This window comes from Eutrigla gurnardus, assembly GCF_963514095.1.
Source record: "Eutrigla gurnardus genome assembly, chromosome: 2".
Classification (NCBI taxonomy): domain Eukaryota; kingdom Metazoa; phylum Chordata; class Actinopteri; order Perciformes; family Triglidae; genus Eutrigla; species Eutrigla gurnardus.
The window spans coordinates 27,270,400-27,296,655 of record NC_139916.1 but is presented as its reverse complement, the minus strand read 5'-3'; the positions used below and the strand labels follow the sequence as shown (position 1 = coordinate 27,296,655).

At 42.0% G+C, this 26,256-nt stretch overlaps 1 protein-coding gene across 1 annotated transcript in view; it reads right to left on the bottom strand.

Moving 5' to 3' along the window:
• The window catches only part of LOC311023738 (hemicentin-1-like), a 64,890-nt gene extending 38,985 nt beyond the window's left edge, over positions 1–25,905 (bottom strand). Inside the window, exons 1-4 of the mRNA XM_084025726.1 lie at positions 25,858–25,905; positions 25,046–25,390; positions 22,304–22,582; positions 19,902–20,180 (exon numbers count right to left, since the gene is read on the bottom strand). Coding sequence (XP_083881852.1) covers positions 19,902–20,180; positions 22,304–22,582; positions 25,046–25,253 — 766 coding nt within the window. The 5' untranslated portion in view covers positions 25,254–25,390; positions 25,858–25,905. The remainder of the gene's footprint in view (positions 1–19,901; positions 20,181–22,303; positions 22,583–25,045; positions 25,391–25,857) is intronic.
• Positions 25,906–26,256: the final 351 nt, after the last annotated feature.

Below are 26,256 nucleotides of genomic sequence, written 5' to 3'. Positions count from 1 at the left end.
ATCAATGTTATTAAAGAAATACATACACAATTAAAAAAAAAATACAGAATAGAAAATACCTTTTTAAAGATGTATTTGTCATTTATTCACACAAGGAGACCTTATGATTTATGATCTTATTGAAGATTATTTGATCGTTTTCACTAAAAAGGATGTTGACAAATAATTGTCTTGTCATGATGTGAGTTATTTTGTCTCCAACGTCTCCCTTTGTTTAATCTCAATAGAGGATCACGTCCTCTAGCTTCTGTCCTTTGGGACGGGGGGTCAGCCGGTGTTTTGGGGGCTAAACAGCAGCTCCTTACCTGATGAAGTGACCCCTGACTCTAAACATGAGATCCAAATATTTGGCACCAGCAGCGGTGGAACAGTGAGATGTGTGTTGAGCCTGTAGACCAGAGGTCTTCAACGTTTTTCAAGGACCCCTTGGCTGATAGTGACCCGGTGGAGGGACCCCCCATTACAAAGTGTGTTGCTTATTAAACCGGCCAATAATAATGTGAAGTGCAGCCCATAGTGCCATGTATAAAGGTAGTTTGTTATGATGTATGGATACAATGCTAAGCTGTTACAATAATAATTGTTGACAGATTCATATAATTATAGAACATAATTCTATATGGCCATTCTACATCACAATTTATCATTAACACAATTCAATTTATATTTGCTGATAACATGTTGTAAAAGGTTTGGGATCAAATCATTTTGGGGAGCCCCTGTTGTAACTCTGTGGAACCCCTAGGGGTCCCGGACCCCCTGTTGAAGATCTCTGCTCTAGACAGTGAGATGTGTGCCGAGCCTCTAAACAGTACTCCAGTTATTCATTTCAGACAGCAGAGGGCACCACATTATTGAGAACAGAGGCTGAAACAAACCTCACTTCTAGAAATGACTTTTACAGAAAACTGATCACGTCTGGAAACATGTGGTTGACGTTAAAGTCAAGCAAAGAGGAGCCAGGCTGAGGTTTGTAAGAGACCATAAGGACTGGACCGTAGAGGACTAGAGGAAGGGCATCTTCTCTGATGAGTCCACATTTCAGCTTTGCCAAAACCTGGTGGTCTAATGGTGAGATGGAGACCTGGTGAGGCCTACAAGCCACATTGTCTCACACCCACTGTGTTATTAGTTGGAGGATCGTGATGATCTGGGTCCTCAGGAAGACTGGAATCAGGCAGGTTTGTCTTTGTGAAGGACTCTTGAATCAGGACCCGTACAAGGTCCTCCTGGAAGGAAAGCTGCTTCCCTCTGCTCTGGAAATGTTCCCAACACTCAGGATTGGTTCTTCCAGCAGGACAAGCCTCCATGCCACACTGCCAGGTCCATCAAGTTGTGGATGGAGGACCACCAGATCAAGACCCTGTCATGGCCAGCCCAATCCCCAGACCTGAACCCCTGAAAACCTCCTGAATGTGAACCAGAGCAAGATGGAGGTCATCAAACATGGAGGCCATCAAAGAAAGCCAGGCTGGTTTCATGTTTGCACCAGGAGTGACATGAAGTCAGAGCAGCGTGAGGGACTGGTGGAGAGATGCCAAGATGCATGAAAGCTGGGATTAAACATCAGGGTTATTCCACCAAATACTGATTTATGAACTCTTCACATTAGTATTGTGTTGTTTAGAAATAATTATGATCTTGTTTTCTAATTCGAGGTCTGAAAACACTGGATCTATTTTCTTATTTTGACCAGTTGTCATTTTCTGAAAATAAATGCTGTAAATGTCAATATTTTATTTGGATTTTGGAAGAATTGTTGTCAGTAGTGTAGTGCCAGAGGGGTATTCCATCAAACTCGCTAAGCGCAAAGCCGGGCTAATTTTGATAAGCCTCGCTACCTTTAGCGAGAGTTTCATTCCATCAACGTGATCCATCATCTATTTTGTTAATTTGACCAGTTGTCATTTTCTGAAATTAAATACTGTAAATGTCAATATTTTATTTGGATTTTGGAAAAATTATTGTCAGCAGTTTATAGAATAAAGCAAAATGTTAATTTACTTGAACACAAACGTATAAATAGTAAAACCAGAGGTAGTGATCATTTTGCGTTGGTCTCTTAATGTTTTCTAGAGCTGTATATATATTTCAACAACTGTTGATGACAGGACTGATTGTCTTCAGTGTTTCTCATCATCATAAAATCATTAAATATGAACAAACATGATCATCTTGGAATCACTTTGGTTTCAACATCAAAAACGTCTCAACAGCAGTTTGACATGTTTCATGTTTTATTCAAACAGAAATGATGAAGCTGCCTGAAATAAGAAGACGTCTGCAGGAGCATCATCAGTGAACAACATCAACACACATGAACATTGTAATATGACAACAACAGACACACTCAGAGTCCAGTTGATTCAAACCAGTGGGACCTTCATGAAGGAGGACTGGTGGATCACACGGCTCTAGTTTGAGCGTCCCTAATAAACTGGACACTGAGTGTGAAGTTCAGAGTCTAACTGGAGCTGACAGACTCTGGCTGAGACCCCAACAAATCAAAAGAAGCTGCACATGCTTGTCCCAAAACATATCAATATAAAACAATATCACATCACAAGAAGAGTCACATTATGTTTCACGTTAGCTGCTAAATATTCACATTTCTTTGACAGCGTGTTTGAGAATGTCCACGTCTCAGTGAGGAAACGAGTCAGAGCGTCTTCAGCTTCTGTATTCAGTCAGACTTGTTCAACAGGTGAACAATATGACCAGGATGTGATCTACAACTATCGACTATCTGAAGAACTACAAGCAGCAGGACCAGATTTGGGGAATGGAGTCCATTTATACAGCAGTTTAAACGTCCCTCATTCATCCATTAAGACACTTGGACATGTGGAGTCAGATCCTGAAGAACTATTACAGTCGTCTTTATTCAAACCCCGTCTGTCTTCAGTGTCAACATGTTTGGATTTTAGCTTTTTATCAGAGAAGAAACACAAACAGCAGCTTCCATTCTTCAGCTGCCTGAGACTTTGACATCTAACAGTTTTCCTCATGAATGTTTGAGTGAAGCTCCTGAAGGCAACACAGACATCTGAGTCTTTTATGGTCCGAGCCGTCAGCTTTCATCACGTTTGATTTAACCTTGGTCCGTTTTAATTCACCTCTTCTTCTACTCTCATTATTTATCACATGTTCATCTGTTTCTATAGAGCTCCATCTTATTCACTGTGACTTGATGCTGCCTGGAATTAAACTAATCTAACAAAGACGACCAGAGTAGAAAAATAAAAGAATAAATACTTCATTTCGTCTCTTAAAGCTCATTCAATATAGACACACTGTGTGTGTATATATATATATATATATATATATATATATATATATATATATATATATCAGCAAATTAAAATGCAAATGTAATTTCCATCCAGGTCCTCCATTGAACCTGAAAAGCAGGTCTTCATCCTGAGACTGCCTGAATTAAAGGACCAGCAGACTAAAGGTCCTCACCATCAAACTCAAACTGGTTCCCACAGGATTTAACACACAGCAGCAACCTTCACGGCACTTCAGGTCCCTGGTCTGAGAGACCGGGGTCTTGTAGAGGGACTCTGGTCTCTGGTGGTGATCCTGCAGGAAGGACAATAAAGTTTTATTCAAGAAGATCCCAACTGACTTGATGCTACCTGGTAGAAATACCAACAGAACGCTGCAAGACGGAGGAGATAAAACAACATCAGGACTCTGAACACGTGAAACAAATAAACAACCTGTTCAATACAGTGACACAAAACTTTATTTAAACTTACCTTTGTTGCATTTTAGAGGGATGTAACCCTTGGCTACAAGCACACCTAGAAGAACACCAACCAAAAGTGCACCAAGAACTGCAGCACAAACAATCCATCCAGTTGGAGACTCTGAAAGTGAGAAAGAGAAGAGCCAAAGTTAGCGTAGCATCAGAATGTAACTTCACATCATATCCAGCAGATTGAACATCACAGTCTCCACAAAGACAACAACAACAGAAGCCTGTGAGCTCAAACACAGCAGATCAAAGCAGCGGTGGGATGAATCTCACAGGAACAGTGACGTTCACTCTGATCTGATGGACAGTTTCCTGCTGGGCTTCACCGCTCAGAACCTGGTTCTGGTTCTGGTCCTGGTCTCAGTAGGGAGGAGGCTGATGTGGAGCATCGTGTTGCTCATCAGGAGGAACAACGTCTGAATCGCTGTCCTGCCTCCTCCACTTCAGGCTGCTGAGCATCTGTGTTGTCTACACCCTGAGCTCAGGCTCACAGGTTCAAGTCAACGTGGACTAACTGTTGGTGCTTCTCAGTCTGCTAACATGTCTCCTCGGTTCCTTTCCTCACCTCCTCCTCTCACGTCTTAGTCCCTCCCATGAAGGATGTGAGTGGAGGAGACGAGGAAGAACCACGAGGAGAGACAACACAACTGTGTTCATGACGACTTTAAGATTGACTTTTAACTCGATTGTCAAGGTGACATAATGTGACAGGAATGTTGGGATGTCACACACAACACACAGGCTTCAGGATTCAGGCTCCTTTAATAATTAGAGGATCTTTCAGCCACTGTGACGTCTCCATGCTGCAGTAAAGACACTGGACTAAATTTTAAGCAGCAAAACTAACTGTAGTTATAAACTTGACAGGAAACAGAATGTTTCTGTTCCTCGGTGTAAATGATCACAGCAGCTCTGATCGCTTCAGTTTACAGAATGAAATCAGATTTTCTTCATCAACCGTGTGTTGTTCATCCACCTGCAGCCCTCCACTATTAATCACTATGTTAACTTTTATGAGCCGACTCACAGATTAACAGCAGTGACTGCAGATATAACTGTAATCTCTAATATCTACACATCTATATGTCAACATGAAATACAACTAATTAGTGCAGAATGCAACAGTTGTTATTGATAAAGGCTGAATGATTTGATGTCAGCAGGTGTTTCTACTTGTAGACATCATGTCAGAATTACAGCAGATTAACTGGATGCAGACGATGAAAACATCAGTAATATCACGTTAAATATCATCAGCTGGTGTGTTTAGAAGAGGTTTAGGAGACGCTACACAAACCGAGGGAAAGTTTGATTGTGCTTTTGATATAAATAAAGAACGTTACAAATTATGAACACAAAATAATCCGTTCCATCTGAAGAGTCCTGCCAAGGTTTCACATTATTCCAGCTGTGTGTCTCTTTTATGTCGCGGAGGCTGGAGAGACAAAGGACACACTGTGTTTCCTCTCTGTCACCGTCTCCTCCAGAAGCCTCCTTGTCTCCTCTCTCCTCGTCTCCTCTCTCCTCGAGGAGCATTTAAGGATTATAAGATCCTCCATGACAGCGGACAGGAAATGATTTGCGGGTCAAGTGAGGAGAGAGGACATGAGGAAGCATAAGTAGCATTATGAATGTATCTTTATTTGAAATTTTAAGTGATCTGGCAGGTAGAGGTTATGAATACTAGTTGATATTTATATTTATAGATATTTCTTCTTTATAATGTTTTGTAGATAAGCGTGTAGCGGGTTTCTATTTATTCTATTGACCTTTTCTGACCTTTTATTTCAGAAAAATGTCCAAATGAAACATTGATAAAGAAAATATTATACGTGTGGCTGAACATGCAGCTCAGCTTGGTTCATGTTTCACTGAGCAGTAAAAGTACAAAGTTGGGGTAAAGGCAGTTTAAGGCAGTTTTTTCTTGCCACTGTCGCTGTAACGCTTGCCCCTGGGTGATGTTGGGACTTTGAAATTGTGTTGACTCTGGAAATTTTGAGCGTATTCTAGTCCTGCTCAATGTGTTAAGTGTCCTGAGATGACTTCTGTTTTGATATGACACTATAAATAAAATTGAATCGAGGTACTTTACTGAGTGTTTCCATGTGAAAACTAAAAGTATCAAATCCAATACTTCTGTAACATATGGTGAAGAATGTAAAGTGGAATCTATTTACTCTCAGTAATGTTAGCTGTTGTGGCCAGTTCTAGACATTTGTTTAGAACCTTTCACTTTACAGGGGACCGCTATCTTGACTCGCACTTTTCCATCAATTAAACACCAAACAAGTCTCTTTCTTCGTTTACGTTTGTTCGTTTATTTTACTTTACACAAAAGAACATGATGCACGGGAAGGTGAGGTGAGGTCGAAAACAGTGTCGATCCCCCTGTTCCACATCCTATCACTGACTCAGTTCCTCTTTATCCTGGCTCAGTGTCCCACCCACCAGGGCTGGACTGGGACCAAAAATCGGCCCGGGCATTTTCAGCCGAGACCGGCCCACCAGGTATCGATGGAAAGACAATGAAGCCTATGAATGAAAACATTTTATTTTCTGACAATGCTTGTACACTGTCGGGCATCGCCCCTCGGCTGTAATTGGTCCAGCCCAGAATCAATCATGACTAAGGGGCCGATCTACCAGTTTTGTGTACCAATAGCAGTGTTTCCCACAGGATTCTATTGTGGGGGGCTTGTGATCTTGTAGGGGGGTCCAGGGGCATGCTCCCCCCGGGAGAATATTTTTAATAGATTTAATTTTAATGCATCAATTTGGTGAATTTTGAGAACCAAAATATGACATTAATCACTGACCAATTTCTTACAAACTGCTGGTACTAATACAAAATGTTGACATACTAAATGGGGTTAAGGAGTTTAAGCATTCAAGAAAAGATGAAAAGAAAAATGACTAAAACACAGTGCTGAGCCTTCCAGGGTTCCCCAATTAGTTTTCACTGAGGGCCAAATTATGTCCAGGTTGGTTGTAGTAGCAGATAGTAGTAGTAGTCATAGCCTGTGTTGAGGGACAGATACAAATGTACGCTTGAAAGAAAATAAGTCCAATATCAACGATTTATTTATTTGAATGCCCCTGGAGAATATTTTGATCAACAACAAAAAACAACAGCACTAGTGGCGCACTAGAGGAAAACAATATTGTATAACACTGTTATACAATATTGTTTTCCTCTTGTTTGCAGCGTCTTGCTTTTGTCTTGTAATTTGCAGACGGTCCCTGCGCACTCGCCCGGCTGCCGGCTGCGCATAGAGATCAATGTTCTCCGTTCAGCTGATTTTTGTAAAAAATCTGTGTTTTGGTGCTTGTAGCTCGTAGTCTTTGATATTACGGTGGGGAAGAGGCATCATTTGTGTTTGAAAACGTTTCACTTCAGATGTATTGATCCCGAATCTGTGAATATATTTTCAACTTCACCGACTCTTTATTTCACCTTATGGCAGGTTATTAGTTAGTCACTGGGTCCGCACGGTTGGGGATGGCTGCTTTATACTATTAGTTTATTATGACTATTATTATTATTAAATTAAGTGGGTGACTATTCCTCAGCCTTCCTTGGTGTTTTGGTTTTGACATACGCGCACGCACTGTCAAACTCGCGCAGCTAAAGGGGGGTCGGCGGGGGGGACGCCTTGCCATGGCGACGGGGGTAAACAGAACGTTGATGAACCAAACCAGCCGCGAGGATTTCCCCTTATAATAAGCGCTGCTGCCCTCCTGTTTAGGCCTATTATTAGAGCCGCTAGTTAAGTCCATTCAATGTGTGGGAAACACTGAATATGTATCATGACTAATACCATTAATAACACTAATACCATTAGTAAAAAAAAATTTTAAAAAAGGCTCGGCCCAAAATCGCCATCGGCCCTTCGGGCAAATGCCCGATACGCCCGATGGCCAGTCCAGCCCTGCCACCCACTCTCTTCTCCAGCAGCTGATCTTCATCCCATTAATTATCTCAAAATAAATCTAACATTTAAGTAAATTAGAATAAAATATAACATCGCTAAGATGAAATGGGAATTCATTTATAATATAACTGAAATAATATAGATTTGAACTAACATAAAATATGGCTCTAACACTCCAGCCCCTAATTGCTCATCTTGTAGCAATTACATCAAAACATAAGTAGAGCCAATATTCATACATAATCAACTATTTTAATTGTTCAATCCATAGGTGAAGTTCAAAGTTCATTCAACAGTGTCCACTATTCTCCAGCTTCCAGGAGCAGACATAGCTTGTTAACAGGCCTTCGTAGGATGCTTGTTTTTGTTTTGACAAGGACACTGCGGACTAATCCTTTACTTCCTGGCAGGGTCTTTAGAATCCGTCCTAGAAGCCAGGAGTTTCTTGGAGCAGAGTCATCAACAACAATAACAAGATCTCCAACTTGGAAGTTTCTTCGGATCCTATTCCATTTATTCCTTTTTTGCATAATGGAGAGGTACTCTCTAGCCCATCTCTTCCAGAAAAGGTCAGCCAGATATTGTATTTGTCTCCACCTCCTTCTTGTGTACAGATCTTCTCTTTCGAACAGTCCAGCAGGCATGACAGGATTAGTTTTAAGGAGGAGCAGATGATTAGGTGTCAAAGGTTCCACATCATTCAAGTCATTTGTTACTGTTGTGATGGGTCTATCATTCATTATTGCCTCCACCTCACATAAGGCTGTTTGCAGAGCCTCGTCATCGAGAACTTGTTCTCTCACCGCAGAGCACAGAATCTTCTTAAAGGAAAACACCACCGCATTTCCATACTGAACTATGTTCTGCTCTGATCTTAGACGGGGTGATACATACCTCCCTCTCCTCTGTGCGTGCACTCAATGGCTCTTGCACGCACTCCACGCAGCGATAATTTGCTAGCATGTAGCTTGTCCCAGTATATTCCTTAGGATCCAAAGGGGGGTGAAGTTAGAAGCGACCAAGCACTTCCACGTTGTCCCTATTTAAATACGGTTACGTGAGTAGTTACACGACCCAAGTTTGGTTACACAAAATGAAACATGCCAATTTTTCTAAGCGGATAACAAGGATAACTACATAGTATGGTGGAATAACAACTGGAAGCACTTCGACGTCGGCGCAGTAATATCATCACTCCGCTCCCCCTCTTACTTCCGTCAATAGAACCTACGTGACCTGCACGCCGTCGCCTGCACTACCTGTAGTAGTTTGGCAACAGTTGAGGAAGCATCAGGTTGTAGTAAGATAGTTTGTGAACAATCAAACATCATGGTTATAACGTGGATCGTACAGGGTTGTGAAAACAAGCAGAAGGTATATAGTCCCGTCATGTTTTGAGTGATGATATTACTGCGCCGACGTCGAAGTGCTTCCAGTTGTTATTCCGCCATACTATATAGTTATCCTTGTTATCCGCTTAGAAAAATTGGCATGTTTCATTTTGTGTAACCAAACTTGGGTCGTGTAACTACTCACGTAACCGTATTTAAATAGGGACAACGTGGAAGTGCTTGGTCGCTTCTAACTTCACCCCCCTTTGGATCCTAAGGAATATACTGGGACAAGCTACATGCTAGCAAATTAGCGCTGCGCGGAGTGCGCGCAAGAGCCATTGAGTGCACGCACAGAGGAGAGGGAGGTATGTATCACCTCGTCTAAGATCAGAGCAGAACATAGTTCAGTATGGAAATGCGGTGGTGTTTTCCTTTAAGTGACTTAATGAGTCTCTCCCACACACCTCCGTGGTGAGCGCCGGATGCTGGGTTGAATATCCAATTTATTCCATCTTGGAGTAGACTCCTTTGGATTTTGTCCTGGTTTAGTTCCTTGAGTGATTTTTCAAGCTCCTTTTGGGCACCAATAAAATTGGTTCCTTGATCAGATCTTATGGTTTTTACATTTCCTCTTCGACACACAAATCTGCGTATGGCATTAATACATGAATTAGTGTCCAAGCTGCTGGCCACTTCGAGGTGGACTGCACGACTAGTGAGGCAGGTGAAAATGACACCCCACTGCTTGGCATTAGCTCGACCTCGCTTTACCTCGAAGGGTCCAAAGTAGTCCATGCCAGTTGAAGTGAAAGGTGGCAAGTCTGGCATCACACGATCAGGTGGAAAATACGCCATCTTTTGCTCTCCTACTTTGGACTGCATTCGTCTGCAGAAGACACAGTTTCTGATTATTTTCCTTGCTGAGGAGTTTGCAGAGGGCATCCAGTACTTTTGTCCTAGTTTTGAAAGCATATGGTTTCTTCCAGAGTGACCGACTTGGATGTGTATGTGTCTTCATTTCTGATATGTGAGATGTTTTTGGTATTATTATGGGATTCTTGTTGCTTACAGGCATTGCTGATCTGTTCAATCTTCCTCCCACTCTGAGGATGCCTTTATCCATGATTGGATCCATTTTCAAAATAGGACTATTTTTCCTGCAGTGTTTTCCTTTTTCAATCAGGGCCATATCCTGTGCAAAGTGTTGCTGTTGTTCAAATGCCAATATGGCTCTTTCTGCATTATCCATATCCTCGACACATTAGTGCTCAGTACAACTTTCAGGTTTGCAGCACGTTCCTTCAGTGTTCCTTTCCTACCACCATCAGTATCTGGCATCTTCCTCTTTTGAGTGATCTCCAGGAGCAAGCTTTTCCACTTCAGTATCCTGGCAACAGCCTTTTTCAGGTGGTTCCAAACTGAGTAGTATTCTATCAGTTTACTTGTGGGGCATTTTTTCTCTACGTTTACTGTGTTGACAATCACATCCCTTTTTCCTTCAGGATCATCAGGAGGAAGGAACTTTTTGGTGTCGTGTCGGGGTTCTGTGGCCATTGACATTCCTCCTTCTGAAGAAAGTCGGGTCCATGTATCCATCTTTTAGACTTCAAGAAAGGTTCAATGTTTAAGCCCCTTGAAGCATCATCTGCAGGATTTTGCTTGGAGTCCACATATCGCCACTGAGTCTCATTTGACAAGTCCTGAATCACAGCAATCCTATTGGCCACGAAGGCGTGGAATCTCTTGGTCTGATTGCGAATGTACTTGAGTACAGATTGACTGTCGGTCCAAAAGATTGACTGTTGAAGGTTTTGCTGAAGCTCTGCGCGTAACATCTTATCGATTCTTACAGCTAGGGTGGCTGCTGTTAGCTCAAGTCTGGGGATAGTAATTTTCTTGAGAGGAGTTACTCTAGCCTTTCCCATCACTAAAGTAACCTGTACCTCACCCAAACTGTTTACAGCTCTGAGTTAGTTGGCCGTGCCATAGCCTTGCTCACTGGCATCGCAGAAGTGATGCAACTTTATTGATTTCACTTGTCCAAAATCTGCTTGTAAGCATCTGCTGACCTTGAAATGTTTTAATTGATCCAGCTCAGTCAGCCATTTTTCATATTGTTTGGAGGATTCAGGAGGTATTGGTGTATCCCATCCACATTTAGCCTGGCAGAGATCTTGAAGAATCTGCTTTGCTTTGAGCACAAATGGTGCAGCCAGACCAAGCGGGTCATATACTGAGCTGATGGTGGAAAGTACTGCTCGTTTGGTAAGTTTGGTAGTTTTAGGGGCCATCTGGAATCCAAATGTGTCCTTTTCAATGTTCCAGTACATCCCCAAAGCCCTCTCCACAGGTAGTTTTTCTCTGTCCAGATCGAGCTCTCTCATTGGTTTGGCTCTGTGTTCATGTGGGATAGTGGCCAGGACCACACGGCTGTTGCAAGTCCATTTGGTTAGTTTAAACCCTCCTTTAGCGCACAGTTTCCTGAGATTTCTGATGAGGGTAACAGCTTGCTTTTCTGTAGCTACAGATTTAAGGCAATCGTCGACATAAAAGTTTGATTTGATGGTGTCAACTGTCACTGCATCAAACTGGTCTTTGTTGTCTTCAGCTGTTTTCTGCAGAGCATAATTGGCGCAGCTTGGTGAGGAAACAGCCCCGAACAGATGAACTTTCATTCGGTATTGCTCTAAATGTTGGCTTGTATCGCCATCTGGCCACCACAGAAATCTCAGCATGTTTGAGTCCTCTTCATTTACCCGAACCTGGTGAAACATCCCTTCTATGTCTGCCATTATAGCAATCTCTTCCTGGCGGAATCTCAGCAGAACACCAATCAGTGAGTTGGTTAAGTCGGGCCCTTGTAGGAGTTCATTATTGAGTGATGTTCCCTTATATGAGGATGTACAGTCAAACACTACTCTGAGCGTCTTTTTTTCCGTTTGTGATACACCCCGTGGTGGGGTATGTACCACACTTTTCCATCCTTTTGATGAAGGTCCTGTAAGGGCACGTGCTCTGCGTAGCCCTTAGAGATGACATCTTCCATAAAACTTTTGTACTCCTTTGCATAAGCAGCATCCTTTTTAAGTTTCCTTGCAAGATAGAGTGCTCGCTGTTCAGCCATATTGTAGTTGTTTGGCATGATGAGATCCTTATTTCTAAATGGCAAAGGTAAGTAATAGTGATTATCCTTTATTGTAGCTCCACTTGAGACCAGTTGCATGAATTTGTGATCTTCAGCTGACATTTCAGGTTTTCCTTCATACTTTCTCTCAGGGAAATCATGGTGGTACTGGTTTACGATAAGGGTTTTTAATTGTTCAATTGAGATGCGGTTAACTGATGCTACTGGTCTTCCATGTTCATCCACTGTTGCAGGTGAGTTGAGTGGTCCATTCACCACCCATCCTAAAGGCCCCTACACACCGCCCAGACGTCCAACTGCCTTATCCGCCCACTCTGTTGCCTCTCGTCTGACCCGTTCGGCAGAAAAGTTGCGTTGTACACACCGCTTCGACGTGCTTCCTATGACACAGCAGCATGTACGTTCTGCGCTTGCGCGATATGCAATAAGCCTCCTTAACAGCGGGTGGCGCTAGTCTCGTGCCAGTACTCCAAAACAGGAAAACAGGAAATGACGGAACGGAGTGCAGATAAAAACAATGCACACACCAGTCTTGGTTCAGTATTCGTTCGACTCGAGAAGACCTTTGTGGACTAAATACTTGGCATTTCTGGAAAGATGACTCTGGCTAGGGTGACACTCGCGTTGTGTGCTCTCGGGCTCATTATTTTACGAAGACGTCGTCTCAGTAGGGAACGAGTAATACGGAGTTTACCATCGTCACTTCCGCCCCGCCCACACACCGCCATTGGATACTCTGATTCGCTAGCACACCGCCAATCAGAGTATCCAATGGCTCAGACGTCCAACAGCCCACCTCCTCAGACTTCGTATGCTCAGTCTGATCAGACAACGTCCGCGCGGCTCCGAAAGCTTCCGACGCAGCTGTACACACCAAACATATGTGTTCCCGACCTCGTCCGAGCCTCTCCAAACGCTTCAGACGTCCAACGGTTGGGCCGGTGTGTTCCTGCCTTAAGAGAGTTCTCACTGCATAGGGACCATTGTCTTGGCTATTTATTATTTGCCAAGGCTCAATTGCCTTCGGGGCATCTACTCCTATCAGGAGTTCCACTTCTGCATCAATTTCAGGCACCTGTATTTCTTTCAGGTAAGGCCATCTCCTGAGGTCATGTTGGGAGAAAATATTTTCTTTTGTGACTGGTATCCTTGTTTGTGTGTATGTTTTGTGCAGTTCAATAAAGTTGTTTCCATCCAAATCCCCAACTTGCAGTCCAGTTATTTCATGGCAGCTGACTGGTTTCTTTTGACCCATTGTTTGAAGAAGTACTGTAGTCTTCCTTCCTGTTGCATTGAGTCGCATCATAAGTTTCTCTGTACAGAATGTCGCTGTACTACCGGGATCCAGGAATGCATAGGTAAGTATTGTGTTGCTGCCTTTCAAAGCTTTTATCTGTACTGGGACTATTGACAACTTGCAGTCTGTTCCAGCCCCAATATCCTCTTCCTTTTCCAGTGAGACAAGAGTTCCACCAACAGATTTTCTCATTTGGGTCGACATATTTTCCACGTTTACTGCTTGTCTCTCAATGTGTAGCAAGCTAGGGTGTTTTCCTTGACAGATTAGGCATGTCATTCTTCTTTTACATGTTTTGCTCATGTGCCCCTTGGTTAAACACCCGAAGCAGATACCATGGTCTTTAAGGAGCTGAACTTTGATGGTGTGGGGTTGAGATGTTAACATTTTGCATTCATCAAAGTAATGTTTTCCTTTATTGCAAATGCAGCAGTTGCCACTATACCCACTGGGAAACAGGTTTCCAACCTTTTGATTTCTTGTGTCATTTGTGGTGTGGTCTCTCGCTCCAATTGTTGTGGCAAAGCTACTACTTTTACCTCTTTGGGTGGTTGGTGTTGATTGTCGGGAGTCTGCTGTGTGACATTTTGAGGAGGCTCTTTTGGGTGGAGCATCCAGAATGTCTCCAAAGATAGGATCCTTCAAGATACAGGCTTGCTTTTCAATAAAACACACAAGGTCGGAGAAACTGGCTCTTTGTTGGGTTTTCTCTAAAAGCTCATGAGCAATTGTTCTCCATCTTTCTTTTAGCTTGTATGGCAGTTTGGCAATGATGAGCTTTAAAACAGATGGGAGATTTAAATCATCCATGCTTTTAAGTGCGTTCATAGCATTGGTGCGTTCATCCTCGTTGGTAAAGGGCATAGTCATGCAGTGCAGTGCCATCCTCAGCCTTAATATTGCTCCAATTGACAGCCTTCTCCATGTAAGCATTGCCAATCTTGAATCCATCTCCAAAGTGAGTTTTGAGAAGTTTCTGTGCCTCTGCATAGCCTCTGCTGGGCTCCATATGAAAGCAGCTCCTGACGAGTTCCCTGGGTTGGCCTCTAGTGTATTGCTCAAGGTAGAACAGATTATCTTCTTCATTGCATGTTTTATTTTCAATACCGTGTCTGAATGCCTTCATGAATGTTTGATAGCTTAAAGGGTCACCATCAAATATTGGGATTTGTCTGGAGGGGAGAGAAGATTTTTTTTGATGTAAAACTAGTAAATCTGCAATTTTATTTTGTCTCTGTATCACATGCAGCAGATTGTTGTTGTTATTGTTGTTCTTCAGGCCTGTTTCCCTTTTGTTAGTTTGTTTCGCAAAACCATCTGATGTTCTCTGTTCCTGCCTCAGCACTGGTTTGGGGTCATCCAGATCTGGTAGAGTCAGAAATCTCTGAAGAGGTGTTTTAGGTACTGCTCCCAACTCTGCAAATTTTACAGGGGATGGTTCCGATTCATCGTCATCACTGCCATTGTGTTTTTGCATATATGTATCCACATATGAATTCATGCCATCCTCATCTTATTGTTGAGAGTATTCCTGGAAACTGTCTAATACCTTTAGTTTAGCATCAGATGCAGCAAGATCTGCCTGTAGTTCAATTCTCTCAAGTTGTGCTTGCAATTTGTTTTTCTCCATTTCCACCTCCTGTTTCTCCTTTAATGCTGACATACGTGCTTGTAGAGCCGCTCTCTCTGTGGCTATTTTTAGGCGAGTTGATGATGATGATGAAGATGAAGATGCTGCCGTCTGGTGTGAACATTTTGTTTTGTTAGTTTGTTTAGACACATTTGAGACACTGTCCTGAGGTCCAACAAGTGTCTGAGGATCTTTCCTTGACGTTTTCCACAAATCCACTTCCACTAGGAATTCCTCAAATATTTCCATTTTGGGTTCATACCAGTCTTTTGTTTCATTTTCTTTTATTTCAGGAGATAAGAACATCTGAACGGCGACATGAGCATCTTTAAAATCATTTAATGTCACTTTGAATTGTTCCACAGCATTTAACACGTTTTCCCTATCGTCATCATCATTAACAGAAAGCAGTGCTCTGATGTCATTCATCCTGCGCGTGCACGCGCCCAGCTTCCCACGGCGACTTGCGCTGAGAGTTTTAAAATCATTCTTCCCGTTTGCCATCCCAGCCGTCATCATTCACGCTTACTTTGTCATACAGTTAATTGATTATTCAGTTCCTTCCCTTGGGTTTATCACTTTTTTCCATACATCAAGTCTTGCATCAACAAACATTTCTTTCGGCTGTGTTTCCGGTTTCTTTATTTAGGACAAACATATCCATATGCCATCAGTCTTATCGTTTATCCTTACAAGGTCCACAGATCCGTTTAGTTACTTTTACTCACGGCTTGATCCTTTGTTCCATTCACCGTCTCCGCTCATCAGTGATCAGCTGATTGTCAATCAGCGGGCCGCTGTTTGCTTCACGGTTCCGAACACAGTCACTCCCGTCCAAGGTGTTCCTTCATCACCAGCTTTCCTCTCATTCAAGCGGTTTCGTTGTTTTCGACTATGTTGTGGCCAGTTCTAGACTTTTTAGTTACTGTTAGTAAATGTTAGTAAATGTGAACATTTGTTGACTCCTGTTAAAAAATCTCTTCCAAACATTTGGTTACAATTTATGTTGCCATGTAAATGTTATTTATGTGTTAAAAATATGAAACATATAAATATGAGTGGTAGAGCCGGGTCACATGGAGGTAACCAAATATATTTTTTAGCTCAAAATTGATATTGTAGGTCGTAGAATGAGATTTTTGATAAATAATCATCAGTAATGTGGATGAAATGACTTCACTTTCAGTGTTTCCCCTAGAATTTTTTTCAGGCCCGGTGGTACCCACCGAAAAAACCCTAAACAGACGAGACGTGTCGGATGGTGTATTGGTGCAGTTGGATTAAGTCAGGTGGCACAGCAGTCTGCAATTCTGCAATTATTATATTTGCATTCAACATTTTTGTTCAACCAGAGTGTATTCAAGATCACAAGGAGAGAGTGACTTATTAAGGTGCTGGTTGATGGAAATGATCAGGGTCCAGAAAAATATGTCTGGAAAAGGATGAGCATCACATTAATAGCTACAGATACTGTAAAACACTACAACGACATATGAGTGCATATATTGTCTTATTTTATCAAGTAAAATATAAGTTATAGGTTTACTCAACAGCAGTTAACTCAAAGTTCCACATCTTATCAAAAACAATCCTCCCCCCCCGGGGAGGGGGGGCAAACGGGCTTTGGCCGGTTGTACATACGTCATCACGTCCTAATACTACACACACATGGCGTGATGTTGTTTTTAAGGAGCGCCGTCTCTGCTTATATTTCTCGACAACACTCGACCTGCATCAGCGCATGTGCGCACGAGCGGATCTGTGCGAGCAGACAGCGCGAGCGCAGCGGGTTTTGGACGGAGACACACAGCGGCATTTTTATTATGTAAAAATAAATAATAATGTAATGTAATAAAATAAATATTATGGACCCTATGGAACGGTTCCGCTCACACCACGAGTCTGAAGAGTGCAACAGCTTATCAAAATACAGTGTCAACGTTCCGTGTTTTCAAAGTAGAAAGCGACATCGTGGTGGTTTAACGAGGCGGAACGGCATCAGAACAACATCAAGCGCGGAGCAACTCTACTGTGCTGCGCGGAGGCGCTCCTAATGTAAATTATTATTGATTTATGAATGAATTGATAGGTGGCTTATTTTTGGTATATTGATTTTTTTTTGGGCCTGGCGGCAGGTCTCCTTGGCCTGGCGGGCCGCCAGGCCTGTACAATGGTAGGGGAAACACTGACTTTACTGTTTGCAGACTTTAAAACCAGGAGGAGATAAATACCACGTTATGATATCTGACATTTCAGACTCTAATCTAGTCTCATGTCATGATCAATATAATAAAGATATACAGCCGGTATTTAACAGCATGAGCTCATCGGTGCTCTATTGTGTCTCTCAGTGTCCACTTTATTAGGTACACCTGTACAACCTGATGCTCTCCAGTCTACAATCAGGTCTACCTTGATGATGCCTAGAATGTGTGTTTATTCTGTCATAGAGATAATCATTCTGCTGCTGATGAACTGTGTTGTACTAGCAGGTGTAGGACTGCTGGATCAGACCTCATCCCCTTCAGACAGGTGGACCTAACCAACTGGACACGAGTCTATTTGCCTTGTAACCTGGTTTCCCATTGGGCTGGACAGACAGTCAACGCATCATTACAGAGGAAGATAATCTGACCTGCTGGATGGATTTAGGTAGAAGTGACATTTAATGGAAACATAAGGAATGATGACGTGTCAGTCGCTGACATCGGTTATTTCAGTCTCTAAATCACCGTGTTTTCATGCTGATCCTCAGCTGTACATAAATCTATTACTGGCTCTGTGTGAATATTTACTAAATCATAAGTAACTACTAATTAGTCTCATCTGTAGCGGCGTCCAATCAGAAAGCATTCAACAATACAAACACAGAAATGATTTCAGCATCACCAGCTGCAGCATAACTAACAATAAACAGGTTGTAAGGACCGATATGAAGTATTAAAGTGAGCTACTGACACTTTGTCTCTCTAGATGCACGTTTGCAGGAACGTCTTAGTTGTCCAACAGTGTTCATGCAGTTTAGACTGAGAGAGAAAAGCTGACGGACATTAAAGGTCCTCAACATTGCTGCTATCAATATTATTATTGTTTTTATCGTTGTATGAATCTTGAACATCTGATGTGTATTCAGAGTCACAGTGAGTTAACGTCTGTGATGGTGATTCATGTTGAACACTAGAACTCCTGTTCCACCAGACTCGTCTCAGATCAGTTCTTCTACTCACTCTGAGCAGCTCACATATGAGGTTTCTGCAGAGAACGACCAGCGGCTCCACAGGTTCACCTGCTAGTTAGTATGTGGCAACATGTCTAACAACAAGAAGCTGGAAGCTTTCCATTCCCAAAGCATGATGGGAATTAGTCGCCACGTCAACATGAAAGTAGCGAGGCTCAGAACCAGAGCTGACCTCCAGTCTGTTGATGACAGTGAACATCTGGATCTTCACTGAGTGGTGATGCTAGAACAGTGTGACGCTGCTCAACATCGTCAGTGTTCATCGTTTGTGTCCTGAAAGCCGTTTACAGACAGGAAACCTAACTCTGACCGTGGAGCTGCATCTCATGTTCAGCACGTTAGTATGAGAGTCTCATCACAGCTGGAGAGCCACAATGATTCAGGACCAACGTGCTGCTAGAAGGGGAACTCAGTCTGAACTCTTCATCTCTCTCTGATCTGTTCATCTGACTGTTGGAGGCTTTTTACAGTTTGTGTTCATTCAGCACTCAAATGTTTCAGAAAGCTGGTTTAACAAACTCTGAATAGTTTATGGTTATCAGTATCGGCCATTTTAAAGCTGATTTGCAGATGAAATAATTTCATTATAAAATGCTCTCTTTGGCTCTGATGCAGCCGTAGTCACGTGTGAGGGAAATTCCTATTTAATCATGTATTTCTGTGGGAAAATGGCTGTCTGTCCTCAATGCGTATTGCAGGACCATTTGCCACCAGGGGCGTCACCAAACAAGCCCTTTAATGCAGGATAAGACAATGACCCTTTGATCAAACACAACATCTGGGGACACATGGAGAAGGGGGGCTGCAGGATGTCAAACCTATATGTAAATTCAACCGCATTATAAGTGCCAACAGAAACAGTGACTCTTCAGTCATTCCTGCGTCGCACTGGGGATGGCTCATGCTGCAGCATTAAAAGATCTTCAGATTCGGATATTATGTCTACTGGTATTTCATTGCCAACTCTCACCTGCACTAGACTAAACTGGTATTTCAGTTGCAACGACACACGCCTCCCTGGTCTTTAGTGAAGTCCCGCCCACAGCAGCGCTGCCTGACTTGTTAGAGAGTTCAGCCCACCAACATAGAAGGCTTCTGTCTCTCAGTCACTAACTTTATATTTGTACTTTATTAAACATCAGCAGCCAGAAACTGAAGATGATTTCAAATACAGATCAAAGATCTGGAGTCATGACTGGAAGCTCACAATCTGATCCAGTAATAATGTTATTGGTGATTTTAAATGGTAGACGTCTATTTAGATGTTTGCTCAACAGCATTCAGTGGTTTTATTTCAGCTATTTCTACAATTATAGTAGATTTAAAGACAGTCAGTGAAATACTGTTCAAACATTCAGACTTCATGCAGCTTATTTAAAAAGACATTCTGCAGCTGCACCGCCATCCTGCTACCTCAGAAATATTAACATTTAATCTCCGATATTATAGGAATTATGTTCCATCAGTGAAAGCTGACATCAGCTGACAGAGTTACATGTTTATATATATAAAAACACATGAACTATAAATGATCTGAACACCAACATGAGGAGTGAACTCACCACCGATGTAAACATAGATCTCAGCATGTATCTGGTGGTTGATGGTCTCCTGTGTGGCTACACAGCGATAGCCGCCGGTCTTGGTCACAGTAGTCTGGAGGATGATGTCATAGCGGCCTCCTCTTTCTGACACCTGAGGTTGTTCAGCAGGAAGGAGGTTTCCAGAGCTGTCCTTCCACTCTACTTTAGGTTGTGGAGAAGCACCTCTAACAACACACTGTAACAGGGACCAGTCCTTTGTGGCATCAAGTATTGTGACAGACGGCTCTGGAGCTGCACCTGTGAACATGATAGAAACAATAGAAGGTAAAAGGACTTTTACAGCAGTTCAGCAGCCGATCACACACTCCATCATTATCAGAGTCTCATGTTTTAAACACATGTAGCTTCTCCCAACTATACACACTACTTCTGAGGCTGCAGTCACACCAAACCAGGTGTTGTGGAGATGAGTGATCAGCTGTGTGGTGGTGAGGTCCACTGACACCAGCCGACTGCAGGAGGATTAACGTCTCTGCTTCCTCACGGCTGGTTGTTCAGCTCTGGATCCACAGTTACGTGATTGACACCATAGCGTGACGTTGGCTCGTCTGTCTCTAAAGCTGATTCTGGTTCTGCTTTTCAACATGGACTACTTTGTTATTTTCAGCACCGCCTGCAAACACCTCCAGTGAACACACCACCCTCACTGAAATGAATGGAGGACCGGCGTTTTAACCGCTGCATCTGATTTGGTGTGAACACAGCCTGAATCAGATCATCACAGAAGCACATTTACAGAGAAGACGAATGGACAACTCTTAAAGTTCTACGGCTCATGTTGTGATTAAATATTGAAATATAATCAAATTAAATGTGTTGTCTGATATGTGAACAATATCTTCTCTTCCACTGACGTCATGTATCTGAATGTGTTGTTGCATCTTTAGAAGTGTGTGCAGCTCTTGTGTAATCAGGTCTGAACGGTGAGTGTTTATTAGGGACTCCTGTACAATGTAATGAGATCCAACACAGCTGTTGGACCATCAAGTTAATTTTGATGATGCTGATGATGTTTGACGCGTCAAAGAGGAGCTGATTCAGCCACAGGTTTGATCCCTGAGCTGGTGTCAGCGTGTTGTTGTACTGTTATATTCACAATCTGTTTCTACGGTTCTGAAACAGGGAGGACAATAATGAGAATCAGCTCCCAGTAGAACGTCGTCCAGTACAACGCCACCTTTTACTGGGAGCTCAGGAACAAACATGTCCGTTCATTCACACGTTTCACACCAAGTCAACAACAAAGTCAACGTTAGAAACCCTGTTAAGGTGTGTACACACCGGAAGAACTGCCCGACTCGCGTCGGTAAATTCGGCGTCGGCTACTTAATATGGCCGACTCGAACAACGACATGGGCGGTTCACACCTACGGAATTACAGCCGACGCCATACGTTCCGCGCTTGTGCGAGATGTAATGTCTCCAAAACAACAGTTGGCGCTAATCTGTATTGTGGGCCAAAAAACACGAAAACCGGAAGTAGGCGGTCCTCTCTAGACCACCTTCTTCGATTCCACTGTTTATCTGGTATGTTTACCAAGCCTCCACCAATCAGAATGGTAAAAGAATGACCGACTCGAATGGCGGATTACACATTTGAATCGGCTGAAATGAACGCCGACGTGGGCCGATTCGAGCGACCACACCAAGGAGACTCATGTCACGGACGCCGACTCTCTCAAAGACGCCGATTTTCGGTCCGGTGTGAGCCCGCCTTTAGAGGGAGAAGTGATGTCACAGCTGTGTTTGAATGAAGACAGACTTACAGGCCGACCTCATAAAGTGGCATCATCTCTTTGTTCATGTTTTACTGTATGAACTCATCATCACTCTGAAATATACAGATTTAAGTAAACATGAAATATTGATCTAATCAGTGAATAAATACTTTATACTTCTATTCACTACATGTCAGAGGAAATATTGTACTTCTACTTCACTACATTTATCAGACAGATAGAGTTACTGGTTACTTTGATCTGACTCACAAACATGTCATCAACTTATAAATATAATACTTTTATACTTTAACTGATACTTTTATTCAAGTGTCACTTTGAGTGCAGGACTTTTACTTGTAACAGAGTATTTCTACACTGTGGTATTAGTACTCTTACTTAAGTAAAGACGATGATGTGGGTCTACAGTCTACAGTTATTGGGCTCAATGGAAGCAGAGCGACACTCTTGAAGGTCTGAATACACTTTAACTGGTGAATAAAAGGACATTTATATTCAGTCTTTAGTTCAGATTTACAGATTAGTTTAGACATGAATGTGTGTCCCACACATGCACATTGCACAAGGACATTAAATTATCCTTGAATCCTTAAAAAAAAAAACATATTTAGAAAAACTGACCATTTACAGGCACATAGATCTCAGCATGTATCTGGTGGTTGATGGTCTCCTGTGTGGCTACACAGCGATAGCGGCCGGTCTTGGTCACAGTAGTCTGGAGGATGATGTCATAGCGGCCTCCTCTTTGTGACACCTGAGGTTGTTCAGCAGGAAGGAGGTTTCCAGAGCTGTCCTTCCACTCTACTTTAGGTTGTGGAGAAGCACCTCTAACAACACACTGTAACAGCATCCCATCCTCTGTCTGATCAAGTATCGTGACATATGGCTCTGGAGCTGCACCTGTGAACACCGTATAAATTATAGATTATAGAGAACGTTTACAGGGTTAGACGCTTTTTCGTCCTTTCTCTGCTTGTAAATGTGGATTACAATCAGTTTAGAAGAAAATCATGATGAAAATAGACATAAAAGCATAATATAAATGTATTAAACAATAAACATGGACTACTTTGTTATTTTCTGCAGTCGCCACCCCCTTAAGATAGAAATCTATATTTCATTTTCTGAAAAAGTTTAAGAGCATGATGTAGTGAATTTATGAATCTGACTTCATCCTTTAATCTGAAATCTATCCAGAAGATCTCTCATCAGCTTCTTCTGATTTAAAACTCTACAGTTTAACAATTATAAACTAATGATTAAAGCTGCCGGCAGCGTTGATCAGACCGTAGGCGGTTCCGGCACGACGCCGGTTGATGACTGCATGTCTGCAACCATCGGATGCTGTTTCTACCAGTTACATGTTATTTCCTGTGTGGAGAGCCTGAAGCTGGAACTGACAGTAAAATTCATCACCACTTCCTGTATCGAGTATTTAGTGATGGAGAACCAGGGCTGCAACAGCTAATCAATTATAAAAGATTACAGAGAAATCTATGCATTATTTTTCTAAAATGTTTAAGAGTATGATGATTAATTTAGCTGTGAAACAACATGTAGGTCATGATTTATGAATCTGAATTCATCCTTTATCCGTCTATAAGATCTCTCATGTTGGTGTTAATATAAAATGTGTGTAAACTCTGTTATCAGTCCAACGTTTTTATGCTCTGACGTCAATCACCACATCCATGTGACAGGTAGAGACTGACGTCATTACAAGCAGGCCTCACCTGGGATCTTTTCCTCGGTTCTGTCTTTTAATGTCATAAAGCACGGAGGTTGCACGCGACCCGAGATTTACATGTAAAATTAGTAAATATACAAAACTATTTGTTTTCATGTTACTGTAGAAGTCCGTACAGACATATTATAACTCGTTTGAACCATTAGATGTTCATTTTTTCAATGGATATAAGAATCGAATTCTAGGATTTACGACACTAAAACAGTAGCGTCTTACTTTACGTCAGTAAAAAGTTAGCATCTTACCTGCTATCTTGTATAGCCGCAGTTAAAAGCTATTTATAGATCGATAAACAGACATTTATAGACAGAAGGTGGCTCGTTGTAAAGTAGAAAGATCGAAGGATTAAATTAGCATCTTTACGTTCGAGCGGAAGTAGAAATAACGTGAATAAAAGTTGAATTTGATAGTGGCTTAGTTTTAGCGCCGCTCGTAAAACTTCCAAACGAACGTATTTGGCATCAATTTAAAGTTTAGACAAAATATTTTGACCAATGATGTTCAGGATCTATGAAATAGGGTGACGCCCCGGAACAAAATAAACCAATCAGCATCTTTCTACGACCGAAGGTGACGTCCCTACCAGTGTTTTAACTTAATCAACCAATCACAGGAGCGAGGTTTTAAGTTCCGCCCATGTAAGTCTTATTGACAGCTACGTCTGTCCAATGGGAAGTCAGTATCGTGAAAACACAGCGAGTTTGTAGCCAATTAAATTACCTGCCCGTCCATATATGGAAGTTAATGCATCTGGACTTTCTGTGGTGGTAGGACAGCCACATAACAGATAAACTGCATTTAAACGTTAATTTAGGCGTGATTCAATCATAATAAATAGGTAAACCTTTAGTTAAATATTAACAACATCTTCTTATAGTCACATTTAACACTAGGGGACATTTTTTCAGAATGATAACGAGATTTATTATCATCATTTGGAAACTTTCAAACAGTTTTAGAGAGCTCTAGAGTCCTCTGCTGGTGATGCTCTGTACTGCACTTTCTAAAATATCTCAGAGACACTTATATCAATTAGACTCAAACTTGGTACAGACTTTACAGACAGGTTGAAGGTGAGATTCTGAGAATCCCAGCCTGATATCCTGTATTATGACTGATTTACTGTATTTATAAGATGAAGCGAAAGGAAAAAAACAAGAAAGCACCTATTTTTACCTGTTTCATATTTGAGCAGTTGGACTCTTTCAGAGCCTAAAGTGAGATCAACACACCTGATCAAACCCACTGAGTGTTTGCATCACAGTGATGTAATCTACATGCATCAGGTCCTCGTGGTCCTGGTATTATACTATTTAATAATGTGTCGCTATTAAGAGACAGAAATGCACAGAGTCAAATTTAACCTCAAGAGGTTAAGACACCACCTGAAAGCAAAACAAAGCATTTGTTAGAGTTCTTGTGGAATATTATCAGACAGCTAAAACAGAAATGTGTCTCCCTGTTCCTGAATCTGGATCTAGAAGTGATTCACATTCACAGATCTGGCTGGTTTGAGTCAGACGGGTTCAGGTCGGAGTGAAGCTAACTGGTCGAGTGTCCACACTGTGATTTCCTCTGGTAGTGAACATTTCTAGCTGTTTTATTAAAGTACTCACCAACAACAAGCTCAACAGTGAATATTTGACGTGGCTGAAGTCGTGGAAAATCACAGGTGTAGTTCCCGCTGTCCACCACCTTGGTGTTTGTGATGAGGATGGAGGCGTTGCCGTGTTTCAGCTCTGCTGGGAAATGTGAGACTCGTCCTTTGAACTGCTCACTCTGACCATCAAGGCCGTTGTTGGAATGACGGCCGCCTTCATACATGAACACCTCTTTGTAGGGCTGGTCTCCCTGAGCGACTTTCTTCCAGTAAAAGAGACCTGATCCAATGTCCTGATTGGTGCTGAGGGAACAGGGTAAGATGACATCACTTCCGTCTTCCACTTTGAGGACAGCTGGTCCTGGAGGAGAAAAACCTGTATTCATCACTATGTTTACACGCAGAGTTGGAAACGCATATGGACAAAATATCAACTCATTTAACAAGAAACCTTTTTATTCACGTTGAAATCCTCATAAATCCTCTGCACTGTCCTCCAGGTTGTATAGTGGCACCATTTAATTTTTTTAAATTTAGTTTCATTTTAGACTATTTTTATGTCTTCAATGTAATCCTTATTTGTCCCACTAGTGTGGAGCACGCCTCCCTCATTAATAATGAGTACCAGCAGAGCAGCAGCTGATTACTGGACTCCTGCAGCTTCTCATTACAGGCGTGTTGACAACTGCTGCTGTTGCTTCTTCATTCAAAGTTATTCACACTGAACGAGTCTTGTGTCCAAAATGCACCGACTTGGACACTACGTGTCCTCGTGTCCCCAGAAATACACCCACCAAGTGTGAAGTGGATCAGAGGAACGGTTCTCACCACACTGACGCCTTGATATAGAGTGAGAACATGCTGCTACAGCGCCATCTAGTGGACTAATGGAAGCAAAACGGTTTGTTTCTGTCAGTGTTCATCAGGTCAACAGGTCATAAATGTTGTTTGTCTGTTCTTTATTCTTTACCAATATTCTTAATCAATAATTCTCCATAATAATTATAATTATTATTTTCGTTGTTCTTTATTAATATTATTATTAGTAGTCGTATTTGCATTATTCTTTATTATGATTATTATTATCTCAAAATGTATCAACTTCATTCAAACATTTTATCTACAAATGTCCAACAAAGGTGATTACAATATCATCAGAAGCGTTTAAGAGATATTCATTTTCTATTGTGAAATAAGCCCCGCCCACACTATATCATAACTTTAAGG